At 46.0% G+C, this 16,381-nt stretch overlaps 1 protein-coding gene across 1 annotated transcript; it reads right to left on the reverse strand.

Annotated features, from left to right (window-relative positions):
- Nucleotides 1-1,389: 1,389 nt before the first annotated feature.
- LOC148784441 (uncharacterized) lies at nt 1,390-6,512 on the reverse strand. The gene is made up of 2 exons (XM_088876830.1): nt 6,045-6,512; nt 1,390-1,419 (listed from the first exon to the last, which is right to left on the reverse strand). The coding sequence occupies exons 1-2, from the start codon at nt 6,510-6,512 to the stop codon at nt 1,390-1,392; spliced, it is 498 nt and encodes a 165-aa protein (XP_088732956.1).
- Between the last annotated feature and the right edge of the window lie 9,869 nt (nt 6,513-16,381).

The raw sequence follows: 16,381 nt of genomic DNA on the forward strand, positions 1-16,381 counted from the left end.
AACATTAAGCAGGAACAAAAGAACAACCATAGCTACAATCGTTGCGATTGGACTAATTCCTTAATATTAGAAGGTAAAACAAACATGGGAGCAGAAGCACTTCCTCTTTCCCTGAGATTGGGGCCTGGGCCGGAAAACACAGAAGAGAATGCAAGCTCTTTGAAAGGGAACTTCATCCGTAAGCGGGAGGACTCGTAATTGAATAAGCTGTTGATGGAATAAAGGCTTTGATCCTAGGAGCTGCACATGATGGGGAACAGCCGGTGCATCGGGATTCGGTAAGTGTTCACTAAACCGCAGTTGGGGGCATTGCCGCTATGATCTTTTCTGCTGTGATCGAATCAGTAAGCGCTGCAGATCTGATCTATAAAGAATTACCCTCATTCGATCTCAGATGGGATGAATACAAAGGAAGGCAGGGAGTAGCACTAGTCTCAGGGACAAATACCACAGAAGGAAGAGAAGTAGCTGCTCTCGAATGCCCTGTTGAGGAAGAGAAGAAGGTTCAAACCTCAATTACATCGAGCCTCGAGATGCATCAACCCAAGGGGAAGTCATCAAAGCTGCTAAGCAAGAAAGAAAAGCGCACGAAAAGCATCCTTGATCCCCTAATGAACCAGAAGGCTGAGTGCGAGAGCCAGGTCAGTCAGACGAGGGGCTAAAGGCCCTAGGGGGCTCATCGCTTTGACTCGGACTACTTCTCTGAGGTGAGGTAGGGCACATAGCCTTAAGCCAATCGCCAATCCGGACCAATCGGGAGAAAAAGGAGTTTGATAGAAAGCAGCCAAATGATTGAATGAAAGTCGAAACCTCTCTTGTGACCAGCTGCTTTTGCGGAGTCGAGTCCTGTACCAGCCATAGGAGTATAATCATTTCAGAATGCCTTCATGGTGGGGGACTTCTTTGGAATAGATCCACGAGCTGCATCTCATGCGATCGGGCGAGGGGAGTTGAGAATAGACTCAGAGGCCAGCGCTAGAAGCAAAAGTAGAAGCCTTCGCGTACCCAACACCAACGTACAAGACAGATGCCGGGGCAAGAAGCAAAGCCCATGGACCCAGTGTTATCCATGTGAGGGGAAGAGTTGAAGGAAAGGGGCAGCTAATTTCATTTATTCTATCTCCCCCCCCCCCATGTCTTAGACAAGGCAATTTCTTTCACTTCATCCAGCATGACATTGAAAGGGCAGAGGGAATTGCACTAAGAACTCCTGCTTCAATGGGTGGAAGGGATGATATGAAAACTCCATCAACTGGTTCTGGCTCTAAGCTTGATCACACTCGAAAAAAGCCCAAGACCAGGCGCAAGGGAGAACAAGCGAGTTAGCTGCTGTCGGAAAAAGCTAGCCATAGAGTAGTTCCATCGTGAGCCGAGGAGAGGACTGGAAGTTCATTCTGTGGAGTGAAGCTGCTCTTTAGCCTAGGATCAAGATCAAGGAATTCTCAAAACCAGTCAACATAAGGCCGACCCACTTCCTACCTCTTGACTTCCTTGACGTCGAGCTAAAGAGGAGGAGTTCTTCTCAAGCTATGTCCGCTGACGGGCCTCTATCTCTCAAGTTCAATTCTCCCTGGTACTTGCTCTTAGATAGCCGCTCGCTCACTCCTTCGAAAAGAGAGAAAGAAAGGACTGTAAGGCTTCTACTCTTTCTTCACTTCAGAAATCGTATCCGTAACTCAGTCGCTAGTACGGAGACTGCACTGCAAGGGCAGAGAAGTACTTTACTTGTGAAAACTTCACTATAGACTGCTTTCTTAGCCAATAACTCGATCTCTGAGAAGTAGTGCCATTGGTCTCATGGATGTCTTTTCCTTCTTTTTAGAAAGAATGTTGTAAATGGTAGTAATATACCCCATTAGTATGTGATGCATTGAGAGTCAGAGGAGTAGTGCCCCTTCTTACTGAAAGAAGGAAACTATCTAATAGGTTGTCTAAGATCCCTGGATCAGTTAGTCATTCACATTCAGTAGTGGAGGAAGAAGAGGGCACCGGACACGTTGGTCAGCTACTCTTCTCAGCGCACTAGAGTAGAAAGAAAGTAACGTCACCAACTGAACCGCTATAAGTCAGAGCGGCGCGAATCGAACGAACGGAGTTAGGCCACTAGTCGCAGCACTGTTGGCTTTATTCTCTATGCAAGGCTATTAGCTTGCACGCCTTTCTTTAGAGGTTGCACTCTACTACGACTATTTTCAGAAAGCAAACCTGAATTACATCCAGCCTCAAAACCATCGAGCCTCTATGAAAGAATTCGAAAGAGTCGGTCTCATTGATTGAGCATCCCCGAGATAGATAGATAGATAAGTTTCCTTTTACTATTCATACGTAACTTCGGGCTTTAAGCATACAGAAAGATTGAGATCGGATGGCGACTTCGTAAACCTTCAGGAAGTGCAGGTCGCTACTTATGCAACAAGGAATTTTGCTACCTTAGGACAGTTAGAGTTACTGCCGCCGTTTACCGGGGTTTCCATTCAAAGCACAGTGAGGCAAAGCGAGTGACAGGTATGCAATCCCTAGTAAAGTAAGCCAAGTAACAAATAGACTATCTACAACCTCTTCTTTCATTTGTCCTGACAACTGTTCTGAAAGAAAAGAATAAGTGCAACCTAAGACACTTTTTTTCGCGACAAGAGCGGTTATGTAGCATCAACAGGAAAGTTATTTGGCAGTTGCTTTAGCAGCTCCTTCTCTAAGACCGGAGTCAATAGCAGCACTTGTTATTCCTTCAAGAGCTCCAAGTTTCACACGAACTGAAAGACATTCTACAATCACTTGCATTCAAACTGATCAATGCTTTGCTACCAGGCTTCTCTCGGCCATTATCTTCCTCACTTGATCTGCCCGTACTCTCTTAAGTCGACTTCTTTGCTGCCTTTCCGCGGAAAAGGAATGACGTTTCTTTCCAGCTCTCTAGTATACTTATTCTCTTTCTTATGCTGCTTTCTGCCTGTAGTGTGGTTCTGTCCCTACTATTGAGAAAATCACTGGATGCCCTTGCTGCTCTGCTCCTCTAGTCATTGAACCAGCGCACTCCAATACAAGCTTCTCTTCTTTAATGAATGGGACTGACTCGGCTAAGTAAAGTGCAGTATCGGCTCTAATAAAGAGAAAGAATCTATCCATACCCTACTGCAGGAAAAAGCACTTTCTATCCCCCCGCGCTACAAAACAAACTTATCTAAGCACTCAAAGCAAAGCTGAAATAAGGAATGGGAGAAGCTATAGTGCAGATCACTTTTCACTTTCTTTTTTCGGTAATGGTAAATTTCTTTTTTGGGTAAGTGTAAGTTTCATTAAAAAAATAGGTAAAGAGTACAGAGTACAAGTACAGAGTACAGAGTACAACAATCAAACGGTTACATGGTGGTACCCCCAACAGACCAAGGGATACGCCAAAGTCTATAGAGTGCACATGTACTAATAGAACTGGAAAGATTAATACTAATTATCCTCTGTCTGACGTCTTCAATGATGCAGGTAGCTAATATAGCTTCCGGCCGATGAGTGTGCTCAAAACGTCGCAGATTCCTCTCTCGCCAAATATGGTAAATGCATGCACTAAGTAATGCTCGATAAGCGACATTAACAATATGCTTCCCCCTCCACTTCCTCGATGCCCATTCCACGTCTCTTGTCCATTCACGATTGGGCCAAGCAAATCGAATATGGTGTCGTATAGCTGCAAGGCATCCTCTGCTATATCGACATCTGAAGAACATGTGATTGTGTGTCTCCGCTGCACCCTCGTCACAGAGTATACATCCCCCTAGATGTGTCATCCAAGGTTTATCAGTTGTCGGTAGCTTCTCCTGAATTGCTAACCAAAGAATGAAGTTATGGCGGGGAATCTTCAAAGAACCCGAAAGTAGTGAAGACCAGCCTACTTTCGGTCCAGATGGGCAAAAAAATCTATAAAGGGATTGTGTGGTGGGTCGTCCCTCTGAGAACCGCCAGTTTATCCTGTCATCTCCTCCATGAATCTGGGGTAATATGTAAGTAATCTCCATACATTCCAAATCGGTAATGAAGGGCCACTGCCATTGTCCCTCATTAATGACCACTTGTAGTTTGGTGGATTCATCAAGTCCTAAGAGGCTCGGTCCCCTAGGGAATCTAGTAATAAGTGGGCCCAAGTGGTGCCACGGGTCCTTCCACAAGTAGAATGACCTCCCCTCTCCAATAAGAAACTCTGTCATAGGTCGTATAGAGCTGCGAAGTCGGAGTAGTTTTCGCCATCCCCATGATCCTCCCTTCTCATTAATTGTCCAAATTGAGGTGTTGTGCAATCGAGTCTGCTTCAACCATTCAACCCATATAGATGTTCGGTCACATCTAATAACATCACATAACTTCTTTGCCATTAATGAGCGGTTAAGGATTCCAATATCCTTAATTCCTTGGCCTCCTTCATTAATAGGTTTACACACATCCTTCCACGCTACCTTGGCGTATCCCGATGTAGAAGTGCCTTTCCAAAGAAAAGTTCTGAGCCGTTTCTCAATTTGTTTAATGATAGCCTTTGGTAAGATGAATGCAGACGCCCAATAGATGCTCATTGCTGAGAGTACCGATTTAATGATTTGAATACGTCCAGCATATGATAGTGAAATTCCTTCCCAGCCATTAATGCGAGCATCAATTTTCAATAGAAGTGGTTGGCAATCGGATATAGACAATCTAGAGGACAGTAGAGGGAGACCCAAGTACCTCATTGGTAGTTGGCCCTCTTGGAAACCCATGATAGTTAAAATCTGATCCTTCCAGGCTTGTGCCGATCGAGAGATAATGACATGACTTTTTTGTACATTCAGCCGAAGTCCCGACCATTCAGCAAATCGGTCCAACCCCCTCTTGAGGGTCCTGAGTGAATTCAAGTCAGCTCTACAAAAGAGCAGGAGGTCGTCTGCGAATCCCAGCTGGAAGACTTTGGCCGGCTCACATTTCCAGTGAAAAGAGAATTGCGAATCCTGCTCAATAATTTGCAGTAATCCCAAATGCAAAACTTCCATAACAAGAACAAAGAGATAGGGCGATAGAGGGTCTCCCTGTCTTAGTCCACGTGCTCCTGCAAAGAAACCGTGAGGGTTTCCATTCAGACCAATCGAAAAAGCCGTCGTCGTTACACACTCCTCAATCCACCTGGTGAATGTTTGGGGGAATCCAAATAGTTGCAAGACCGCAAGTAGGAAATCCCACTCAACAGTATCATATGCCTTCCTGATATCAACTTTTAGGGTACAACGAGGTGGGAGCCTCACCTGGTTGTATCCCGTGAGCAGTTCCTGTGCCAACAAAATGTTGTCCCCAATGCTACGCCCTGGGATAAATGCTCCCTGACAGGGGCTAATAATCTTGTCCAGAACCACACTCAACCGCTGGACAAGTAGTTTTGCAATAATTTTGTATAACACATTACAGCATGAAATAGGTCTAAAGTCACCAACAGTCATAGGAGTGTGTACCTTTGGGATTAGTGCCAAAAGTGTGGAGTTGACTTGTTTGAGTAGCTTACCGGTACTAAAGAATTCCAGTACCGCCTTTGTAACTTCCTGTCCCACCACTGGCCAGGCTGCTTTAAAGAATCCTGATGAGTATCCATCAGGTCCCGGGGCCTTGTCATCTGCAATGTCAAATACTGCTTGCTTCACATCATCCGGTGTAAACGCCAATATAAGATGGCCAGCCTCTTCATTAGAAAGAATATGTCTTGCCCACGGTCTGAGAAAGCCAATATCAAGCGCTATCTGACGTCGGTTACCGCCCAGAAGATTTTGATAGTAACAGACAAATTCATTGATGATCTCTTCTGGTTCAGTGTGGATGGTCCCGTTGTCATCACTTATCTGCAGTATCCTCCTTGCCACCCTTCTCTTGGCAATTTTACGAAAGAAAATTCGGGAGCATTGGTCCCCCCCCTTCATCCATTGCATCTTGGCTCGTTGTTGCAGCATGATTTGTTCCAGTTTTGCCGCTTTAGCATAAACCAGGCGGCAACAGTGTTCTAATAGTAGGAAGGCCTCATTTTGTCTATCTGAACTCACCAGTTGTTGTGCCTCATCTAGAAAGCCTTTAGCTAATTGCACGTTGAGGGTCAAATCCCCCTTCTTCCTCCTTTGCTCTCTGAAGACCGGTTTCAGTGCTTTGAGTTTACGTGTTACCGCAAACATAGGCACCCCAACGATTGTATTCTGCCAGATATTTTGCACACTGGGGATGAATTCAGGTGAGAGTGTTAGGTAGTTGTCAAATCGAAACATACCTCCTGTTTGATTTTGCCTGTCCCTATGCAGAAGGAGCGGCGAGTGGTCAGAAGTCCGCGGTAGGAGGCTATGATAGTATGAGGAGGGGAACCTCGCAAGCCATCTATCATTAATAAGGAAACGATCCAATTTCTTCCATAGACTTCGCGAGTTCGTGCTGCAGTTGTGCCAAGTATACCATTGCCCCTGCATAGGCATGGGTATTAGCCCGGCCTCCTGAATACCAGCATTGAATTCTTCCATGGCCATCCTTATATCCCCAGAAGCTCCACACACCTCATTCATGTCTCGGACCGCGTTGAAGTCCCCCCCCACCAGCCAGGGCTCATCCGAGTGCTCTCGAGCTAATGATTCCAAGGTATTCCATAAATTTCTACGATCTATCATCTCAGAGGCACCATAAACAATAGTGATAATGAGGGATTCACTATCTGTCCTATGAGTGACACGACAGTGCATAAATTGGTTCCCCAAATCAAGAATATGAACGTCCACAACATTATCATCCCACGCTACCCAAATACGATTGCCCACAGTTGCATAATCAACAAACCATTTCCAATGCGGAAGCAAAACAGACTGAATATGCATGACGTTGTTAAAACGCACACGAGTTTCTAAGATGCCCATGAAGTCTAACCTGTATTCCGAGATAAGGTCCTTTAATGCGAGCTGATGGTCTCTCTTATTCAGCCCCCGGACATTCCACACTGCGAGATTCAACATGGATCACTACTAGAGGGGCTGCATGTGATAGGACCCCTAGTGTTCTCTTCTGCGTCGTCCAGTGAGTTCAGAGCATCAAAAGGATTAAAAGTAACCACTTCCTTTCCCTTCTCTTTCTGCGATGAGTTGAAGCGTTTATTCTGTTTTGTACCTTCATCTCCTTTCTCTTTATCCTCCGCCACAACCACGGTCTTATGTTTCTTTACTCTCTCCTCGGTAATTGGTGGAGGGGGAGGGACGTTGGCTTTCGGTACATACACTTTCACTGGAGGCTTTGTCTGTTTCTGAGGATTTGTTAACGAACACTCCTTCACCGAGTGACCCAACGTCATGCATCCTGTGCATTTAGGGGGAAGCCATTCATACTCAATATCAACCTTGCATGGGGTTTCCCCACCATCTTCATCTGGCGTCATTATAATAATATGTTTTTCCAATTTCTGAGTAACATCAATCATCACGCATACACGAGCGAAGTCCAGTCTCGTGCAAGCCCTTGTTATCGCATCAGGGTATAGAGGCTTACCCACACCGCTAGCCACAGTGCTCAATCCTTCCGTCGTCCAGAATTCCAACGGAAGGTGTCGCATTTTTATCCAGACCGGCACTTGTGTATGCTTCAACTTTCTCATAGCCATACCCGGTTCCCACTTTTGCAACACAATTGGTTGTCCCTGAAATAGCCATGGCCCCCCTTCTATGATCTCCTCCATATCGATTTCCGTTTTGAATCGGAAGAAAAAGAATCCATTTGCAGTTGCTGTGACTTCTTGTAGCGCCGGCCAAATCGAATGGGCAAACTCCTTTAAATGGTGATAGAACGGCCGCTTACCCATAAAATATCCCACTGCCGTAGATTTCCATCGTTTGGCTCCGTCACGAACAGTATCAAGTGAAGGACGAACTACAACCTCCCCATTTTGTATCGTTGGGGCAATGAAAGATAGCGTTTTCCGGGACGAATTGTTGAATGCATCAGCAATTTTGTCAGTAGTAATCCCATTAGAACCAGTGTGGAGCGGAATGTTCCCAATAAACAGGGGAACTGGCGTCGATTTTTTTCCCAGGTTGCTCTTTTTTTCCCCCATAGAATTGGTGATGTCAGCCCTAGGATGGATGACATCAGCCCTAGCTTCAATGATGACATCAGCCCTAGTGTCATGGATGACATCAGCCCTAGCCTTATGGATGACCTCAGCCCTATCATCATGGGTGACATCAGCCCTGGATGCACCAAGGATGACATCAGCCCTACTAGGGCTGATGTAAGCTGCCCTCTCATGTTCCACCTCACCCTCCTTGTCACCCCCATCCGCCGCCACATCAGCACCAGGCGTGTCCACCTCGGCATCCACGTCAGGTTTCCGGCACACGTCACCGGTCGCCGGAGGAGGTTCTGTCCGCTCACCTGACCGCCGGAAAAACGCGCCTGGGGGTCTCGCAGCTGCGGACGCGTTCTCTGCAGCTTTCCGACCCTCGAGGTTGGCCGGACGACAAGAAGAGACTCCATTTCCGCCACTCGCCGTCGTTGGAGCTCGCACAGTCACGGTCGCGGGGAGTTGGAGCAACGCCGGAGCCTTACCAGAATTTCTGCCCGTGGCTTGCGCTGGATCTGGTGGGATAAGGCATCGCAAGGCCTTGCGCAGACCACCGGTGACAGGTCGTTCACGGCCGCCCTCCATTGTCGTCGTTAGCCGCGGCTTCGTGTTGTCTCCGAGTCGTTTTTTCCATCGGTTTTTGAGCTCGTTCAGCGCATCCATGGCTGCCTCATCTCCATGGTCAATGACGCGGCAGGCCAGATTCAAGAACTCGTCCAGGTTGAACGACGAGGAGGACGGTCCGCCATTGACGTTATTCGAGCTCGCGTCGCCTCCAACGGTCGGATCTGAAATCACGATTGCAGCTCTCAAACGCCCTCCTTTCTCCGTCGTCGGTCCTTCTACGCCCATAGGAACCCTTGGGCTACCCTCAACCGGCGGAACAACGGCCGTTTCAGCCGGCAGCGGAAAACCCGACCTCTCATCTTCACCACGCACAGCTTGGTTTCCAACCCTTCGTCCATGGTTGTTCGTTCGACAGCCAACCACTGTTCCGTCACCGTCACTGTCCGCCGGAGCTTCGCCGGCGGTCTCCCCGTCGCCGGCCGGGAGTGAGGAAGAAGAAGCATTTGCAAGTGAAAAGCTAGAGAGAGAATTTTTAGAGAGAGAATTTTTTTTTGCCTCCATTCTTGATTCGGTAATGGTAAATTTCATTAATAAAAATATGGTACAGTACAACAATTAATTGGGTAGTCCCTCGACAGGCCAAGGGATACGCCATAGTCTATAAAGAGCCGATGTACTAATCGAACTGGAAAGATTAAGGCTCAGAATCCTCTACCTAACATCATCAATAATATGAGAAGCCAATACATTAGGCGGGTGTTCAGTTTGCTGGAACCGTCTGGAGTTTCTTTCTCGCCACAAATGGTAAAACCAAAGACCCAAGTAACGCTCGGTATGCTGCATTGATGATATGCTTCCCTCTCCATTTTCTTACTGCCCATTCCACATCCATTGCCCATGTGCGATTGGGCCAATCGAATCGAATTATTTCCCGTATGGCTATAAGGCATCTTCTGCTATATCGGCATCGGAAGAATAAATGATTATGTGTCTCGGTTGTTTCTTCATCACAAAGAATACACCTCCAATGTGTGTGAGCCAGGGTTTGTCTGTCGTTGGTAGTTTTTCTGAAAAGCCATCCATAGGATAAAACAATGTCGTGGGATCTTTAGTGAACCTAAAAGTAGTGACGTCCAACCTACTTTTGGTCCGGGCGGGCAGATAAGTCTGTATAGGGCTTGGGCTGTGGGTCGGCTATCTGGGAAACGCCAAATGATTCTATCTTCTCCACCATGGATCTGGGGTAGTGTATAAATAATCTGAAGGCATTCCAAATCCGTTATGAGGGGCCAGTGCCATTGGCCCTCATCAATAACCGTATTGAGCTTGGTAGATTCATCAAGCCCAAGTAAACTCGGTCCTCGTGGAAATCGAGAAATCAGGGGGCCCAGGTGATGCCATGGATCCTTCCACAGAAAGAAGTTCCTCCCATCTCCAATACAACACTCCACCATTGGTTTGATAAGGCTGCGTAGACGAAGCAGCTTTCTCCAACCCCACGATCCACCCTTCTCGTCAACAGTTCAAATGGAATTATTGTGTAGTCGTCCGAGCTGTAGCCACTCAACCCAGATAGACGTTCGGTCACATCTAATGACATCACACAACTTCTTAGTCATTAGTGCTCGGTTCAGCGCGTCAATATCATTTATTCCTAGGCCTCCTTGCCCAATCGGTTTGCAAACATCCTTCCACGCAACTTTGGCATAACCCGTCATTGAGGTGCCTTTCCAAAGGAACCTTCGAAGGCGTTTCTCAACTTCCTTAATGATCGCCTTCGGTAGTATGAATGCAGAAGCCCAATAAATGCTCAATGCTGAAAGTACAGATTTAATGATTTGTACCCGCCCAGCATATGATAGCGACATACCCTCCCATCCCGCAATACGTGCATCAATTTTGGACAGAAGTGGCTGACAGTCTGATATAGTCAATCTAGAGTCCAGCCCTTGGCTTTGGTTCTATCAGCTATGGAGTCGTCCTCTTGTTCTTCCCTTCTCTAGTACAGATCCAATCACAGGATCTCTGTTTGTATGCACTGATGAGCTATATCTCCCGGACGAAACACTTCTCAACCCTGTATATGTATATATAAAAGTGATAGTTCTGGACGTCTTGGTATTGGATCGGGTTGAAAGACTGAACCATCCATGTCGGGAATTAGGAAAAAGAGATCTAACTCAAAAAGGATATCCCAACCGACCCCCATTAGACTGACCTGGAACTGGAGGAACAACAGCAAGAGAAGCGAAGGGAATTCAAATAGAAAGGCTCAAGCGAGCTTGGTTGTCCACCTACGACGATCAAGGATAAGGTTCCGTGGATCGGTGCAACTCAGTGTATCAGCACGATCCATGGTGGAGAAGATAGAATCATTTGGCGTTTCCCGGATGGCCGACCCACAGCCCAAGCCCTATACAAACTTATCTGCACGCCCGGACCAAAAGTAGGTTGGACGTCACTACTTTCGGGTTCACTAAAGATCCCACGACATTGTTTTTTCCTATGGATGGCTTTTCAGGAAAAACTACCAACGACAAACAAACCCTGGCTCACACACATTGGAGGGTGTATTCTTTGTGATGAAGAAACAACCGAGACACATAATCATTTATTCTTCCGATGCCGATATAGCAGAAGATGCCTTATAGCCATACGGGAAATAATTCGATTCGATTGGCCCAATCGCACATGGGCAATGGATGTGGAATGGGCAGTAAAAAAATGGAGAGGGAAGCATATCATCAATGCAGCATACCGAGCGTTACTTGGGTCTTTGGTTTACCATTTGTGGCGAGAAAGAAACTCCAGACGGTTCCAGCAAAGTGAACACCCGCCTAATGTATTGGCTTCTCATATTATTGATGATGTTAGGCAGAGGATTCTGAGCCTTAATCTTTCCAGTTCGATTAGTACATGGGCTCTTTATAGACTATGGCGTATCCCTTGGCCTGTCGAGTGACTACCCAATTAATTGTTGTACTGTACCATATTTTTATTAATGAAATTTACCATTACCGAAAAAAAAAAACTTTGCTTCCAAAACAACTAAATTTTGAACGTTCTCAAAAATCGACGAAACTTGACCCAAATGTTTGTCTAGACACAAGAGTTTGTGTGGTAAATTTGCTAAATGTAACAATGACTACAAGCTTGTATAAAAGGGAAACAAACTTTGCTTTAATAAAACCGTGCAAAACAGCTAAATTTTGAACGTTTTCAAAATTCGACGAAACCTGACCTAAACGTTGGTCTAGAGCCAAGAATTTGTGTGTTAAATTTGCTAAGCGTAATAATTACTACATGTTTGAATAAAAGGAAAACAAACTTTGCTTTAGTAAAACCGTGCAAAACAGTGCAGAAAAGCCATCTCATAATCTCACGTGCAGCACAAGGATTACGTGAGGAGATGCTTGCCATGCTAGGATTTCAAGAAGGGGTCTTACCAATGAGGTACTTGGGGCTTCCCCTCTTATCCTCTAGACTAAAGATTGCTGACTGTCGGCCATTGTTATTGAATATTGACAAACGTATAGCTGGATGGGAAGGTATGAACATCTCTTATGCAGGCAGAGTACTAATTATCAAATCTATACTCACATCATTGAGCTTGCACTGGGCATCGGCGTTTATCCTTCCAAAGAGAGTCATTAATGAAATTGAGAAGAAGCTGCATACCTTTTTATGGAAGGGGACATGAACCAGTGGATACGCCAAGGTAGCTTGGAAAGATCTATGCCGACCAAAAGATGAAGGAGGACTAGGATTCAAGGATATATATGTCTTGAATCGTTCACTAATGACTAAAAAGCTATGCAATATCAATGGATACGACAGAACTTCGATTTGGGTAGACTGGCTTTACCAAGGACGGCTACGTGACACGTCTATTTGGACAATCAAGGAATGTAGAGGCTCATGGAGTTGGCGGAAAATCCTACGACCGCGGGATTTTATTCAGGATTTGGTGGACTATCGGATAGGGGATGGCGAAACATTCTATTTATGGCAGGACCCATGGCACCACCTTGGAACGCTTCTCACAAGTTTCCGAGAGGACCTAGGCTACTTGGAATAGAGGAGGCGGCTAAACTTAATCAGGTGATTAGCGAACAAGAATGGCAGTGGCCTCCTATCACGAACCCTGAATGCTTGGATATCACGAATGCATTACCTACAATTCATGGAGGGGAAGACTGTATAATTTGGAAAACCAATACTGTGCAACCAACCACTCATGATCTCTACATTCTCTTTGCTCCACCAGGACTGAAAGTAGGCTGGTCTTCACTACTTTTGGGGTCACTTAAGATCCCACGTCATTCATTTATTTTATGTCTTGCTACTCTTGGTAGATTGGGTACAACGGATAAACCATGGCTGTCTCACCTTGGCCCTTGTATCCTATGCACAGAGGAAGCGACGGAGACACATAACCACTTATTTTTTCAATGCAGATTCAACCGACAATGCCTCATAGCAATATGAAGTATGGTTCGATTTCATTGGCCCAACCGAGATTGGAATAATGACATCAATTGGGCTGCACAAAGATGGAGGGGTAAGCATATTATTAACATGTCCTACCGAGCATTACTAGCTGCATATGTTTACCACATTTGGAAGGAAAGGAACATCAGACGATTTTAGCATACGGACAGGACTCCTATTGCCATAGCAGTAATGATAGTTGAGGATATTAGACAACGTATCCATAGTATTTCATTGCCTGAATCGATTAGTACACGAGCATTATTTAGAGCATGGCGTATCCCTTGGGCTAACGAGGGAGAAACCAACTGAGGATTAATTTGGTGTACTTCTTCACCTTCTATTTATGAAACTTACCTATCCCCCCCCAAAAAAAAAAAACATGCAAAACAGCTAATTTTGAACGTTCTCAGAATTCGACGAAACTTGACCCAAACGTTGGTATAGACTTAAGAATTTGTGTGCTAAATTTTCTAATCGTAATAATAACTACAAGTTTGTATAAAAGGAAAACAAACTTTGCTTTAATAAAACCGTGCAAAACAACTAAATTTTGAACGTTCTCAGAATTCGACGAAACTTGACCCAAACGTTGGTCTAGAGCCAAGAATTTTTGTGGTAAATTTGCTAAGTGTAATAATAACTACAAGTTTGTATAAAAGGGAAATAAACTTTGCTTCGATAAAACCGTGCAAAACAACTAAATTTTGAATGTTCTCAGAATTCGACGAAACTTGACCCAAACGTTGGTCTAGACCTAAGAATTTGTGAGATAAATTTTGCTAAGCGTAATAATAACTACAAGTTTGTATAAATTGGAAACAAACTTTGCTTTAATATGAAGAAGAATAATATAAACTTGTTTTTTAAAATGGACCCAAGAAAAAATTCTCTCTCTAAAAATTCTCTCTCTAATTTTTCACACACTAATGCTTCATCTTCCTCACTTCCGGCCGGCGATGGCGACGGCGACGGCGAGACTGATGGAACAGTGAATGGTCGGTGGAAGAAGGACGGCCATGGACGAGACGCGAGCAACCGAGCTGTGCGCGATGGAGAAAAAGAAGAGACGGGTCTCTCGGTTCCGGCTGAAAATGCCATTTTGCCGCCGGCTGAGGGTAGTCCAAGGGTCTCCATGGGCGAAGACGGGCTGTCGACGACGAAAGGAGGGGAAATCGGAGCTGAAACCGCGATTACAGATCTGGAGGTTGGTGGCGGCGCGAGCTCGAAGGTCGACAATGGCGGACCGTCGTCTTCCTCCTCCTTCAACCTGGACGAATTCTTGAAGCTTGCCAACCGGGTTATTGACCAAGACGATGATGCTTCCATGGCTGCCTTACGCGACCTTCAAATCCGATGGAAGACGCGATTTGGAGACGGCGGAAATCGAGCTGTTACGCCAATGGTGGCGCGCGGGCAAGAGCGACCAGCGACCGGGAAACTCCTCAAGGCCAGGCGCTGCCTTCTCCCTTGCATTGCTGAGCAAACAGCGGTCGGAAATGGAGGTGAGACGGCTGCAAAGGTACAACTCCCGACGGCGGCGGCTGCTTGCGGTTCTTCATCGGAGACGGGCGGAAACGGAAGCATTTCTGGACGAGCGATGGGCGCCGGCGGTCGGAATGCTGCTGCGAACGTTTCTGTAGCGGCTGGATCTCCTTGCGCGTTTTTCCGGCGTGTTGGTGAACGGCCGGTGACTTTCTCGGCGACCGGTGTCGCGGCCGGAGCTGACGTGGCGGCGGAAGTGGATGACAAGGTAGGTGAGGTGGATGAAAGGGCGGATGACATAAGCCCTACTAGGGCTGATGTCATGCTTGATGCTACGGCTGATGACATGCATGATGCTAGGGCTGATGTCATGCATGATGCTAGGGCTGATGTCATCCTTGCTTCTAGGGCTGATGTCATCCCTGTTGCTAGGGCTGATGTCATCCATGATGCTAGGGCTGATGTCATCCATCCTAGGGCTAACATCACTTATCCTATGGAAAAAAAAATCGGCAACCTGGGGAAAGAATCGACGCCAGTTCCCTTGTTTATTGGGAACATTCCGCTTCACACTGGTTCTAATTCCGGTCAATGATAAAATTGCTGATGCATTCAACAATTCATCTCGAAAAACGCTATCTTTCATTGCCCCAACGAAGCAAAATGGGGAGGTTGTAGTCCGTCCTTCACTTGATACTGTGCGTGACGGAGCCAAACGATGGAAATCTACGGCAGTGGGATATTTTATGGGTAAGCGGCCGTATTATCACCATTTAAAGGAGTTTGCCCATTCGATTTGGCTGGCGCTACGTGAGGTCACAGCAACTGCTAACGGCTTCTTTTTCTTCCGATTTAAAACAAAAATCGATATGGAGGAGGTCATAGAAGGGGGTCCATGGCTGTTTCAGGGACAACCAATTGTGTTGCAAAAGTGGGAACCGGGTATGGCTATGAGAAAGATGAAGCATACACAAGTGCCGGTCTGGATAAAACTGCGACACCTTCCATTGGAATTCTGGACGACGGAAGGGTTGAGTACTGTTGCTAGCGGCGTGGGTAAGCCACTATACCCTGATGCGATAACGAGGGCATGCACGAGACTGGACTTCGCTCGTGTATGCGTGATGATTGATGTTACTCAGAAATTGGAAAAACATATTATTATAATGACGCCAGATGAAGATAGTGGAGAAACCCCATGCAAGGTTGATATCGAGTATGAATGGCTTCCCCCTAAATGCACAGAATGCATGATGTTGGGCCACTCGGTGAAGGAGTGTTCGTTGACCAAGCCTCAGAAACAGACAAAGCCTCCGGTGAAAGTGTATGTACCAAAAGCCAACGTCCCCCCCCCACCAGCTACCGAGGAGAGAGTAAAGAAACATAAGACCGTGGTTGTGGTGGATGATAAAGTAAAGGAGATGAAGGTTCAAAACAGAATAAACGCTACACCTCATCGCAAAAAGAGAAGGGTAAAGAAGTGGTTACTTTTAATCCTTTTGATGCTCTGAACTCACTAGACGACGCAGAAGAGAACAATAGGGGTCCTAACACATGCAGCCCTTCTAGTAGTGATCCATGTTGAACCTTGCGGTGTGGAATGTCCGGGGGCTGAATAAGAGAGACCATCAGCTCGCATTAAAGGACCTTATCTCGAAATACAGGTTAGATTTTATGGGCATATTAGAAACTAGTGTGCGTATTAACAACGTCATGCATATTCAGTCTTTTTTGCTTCCTTATTGGAAATGG

This window comes from Sesamum indicum, linkage group LG13 (assembly GCF_026168435.1).
Source record: "Sesamum indicum cultivar Baizhima isolate 11 linkage group LG13, ASM2616843v1, whole genome shotgun sequence".
NCBI lineage: Eukaryota > Viridiplantae > Streptophyta > Magnoliopsida > Lamiales > Pedaliaceae > Sesamum > Sesamum indicum.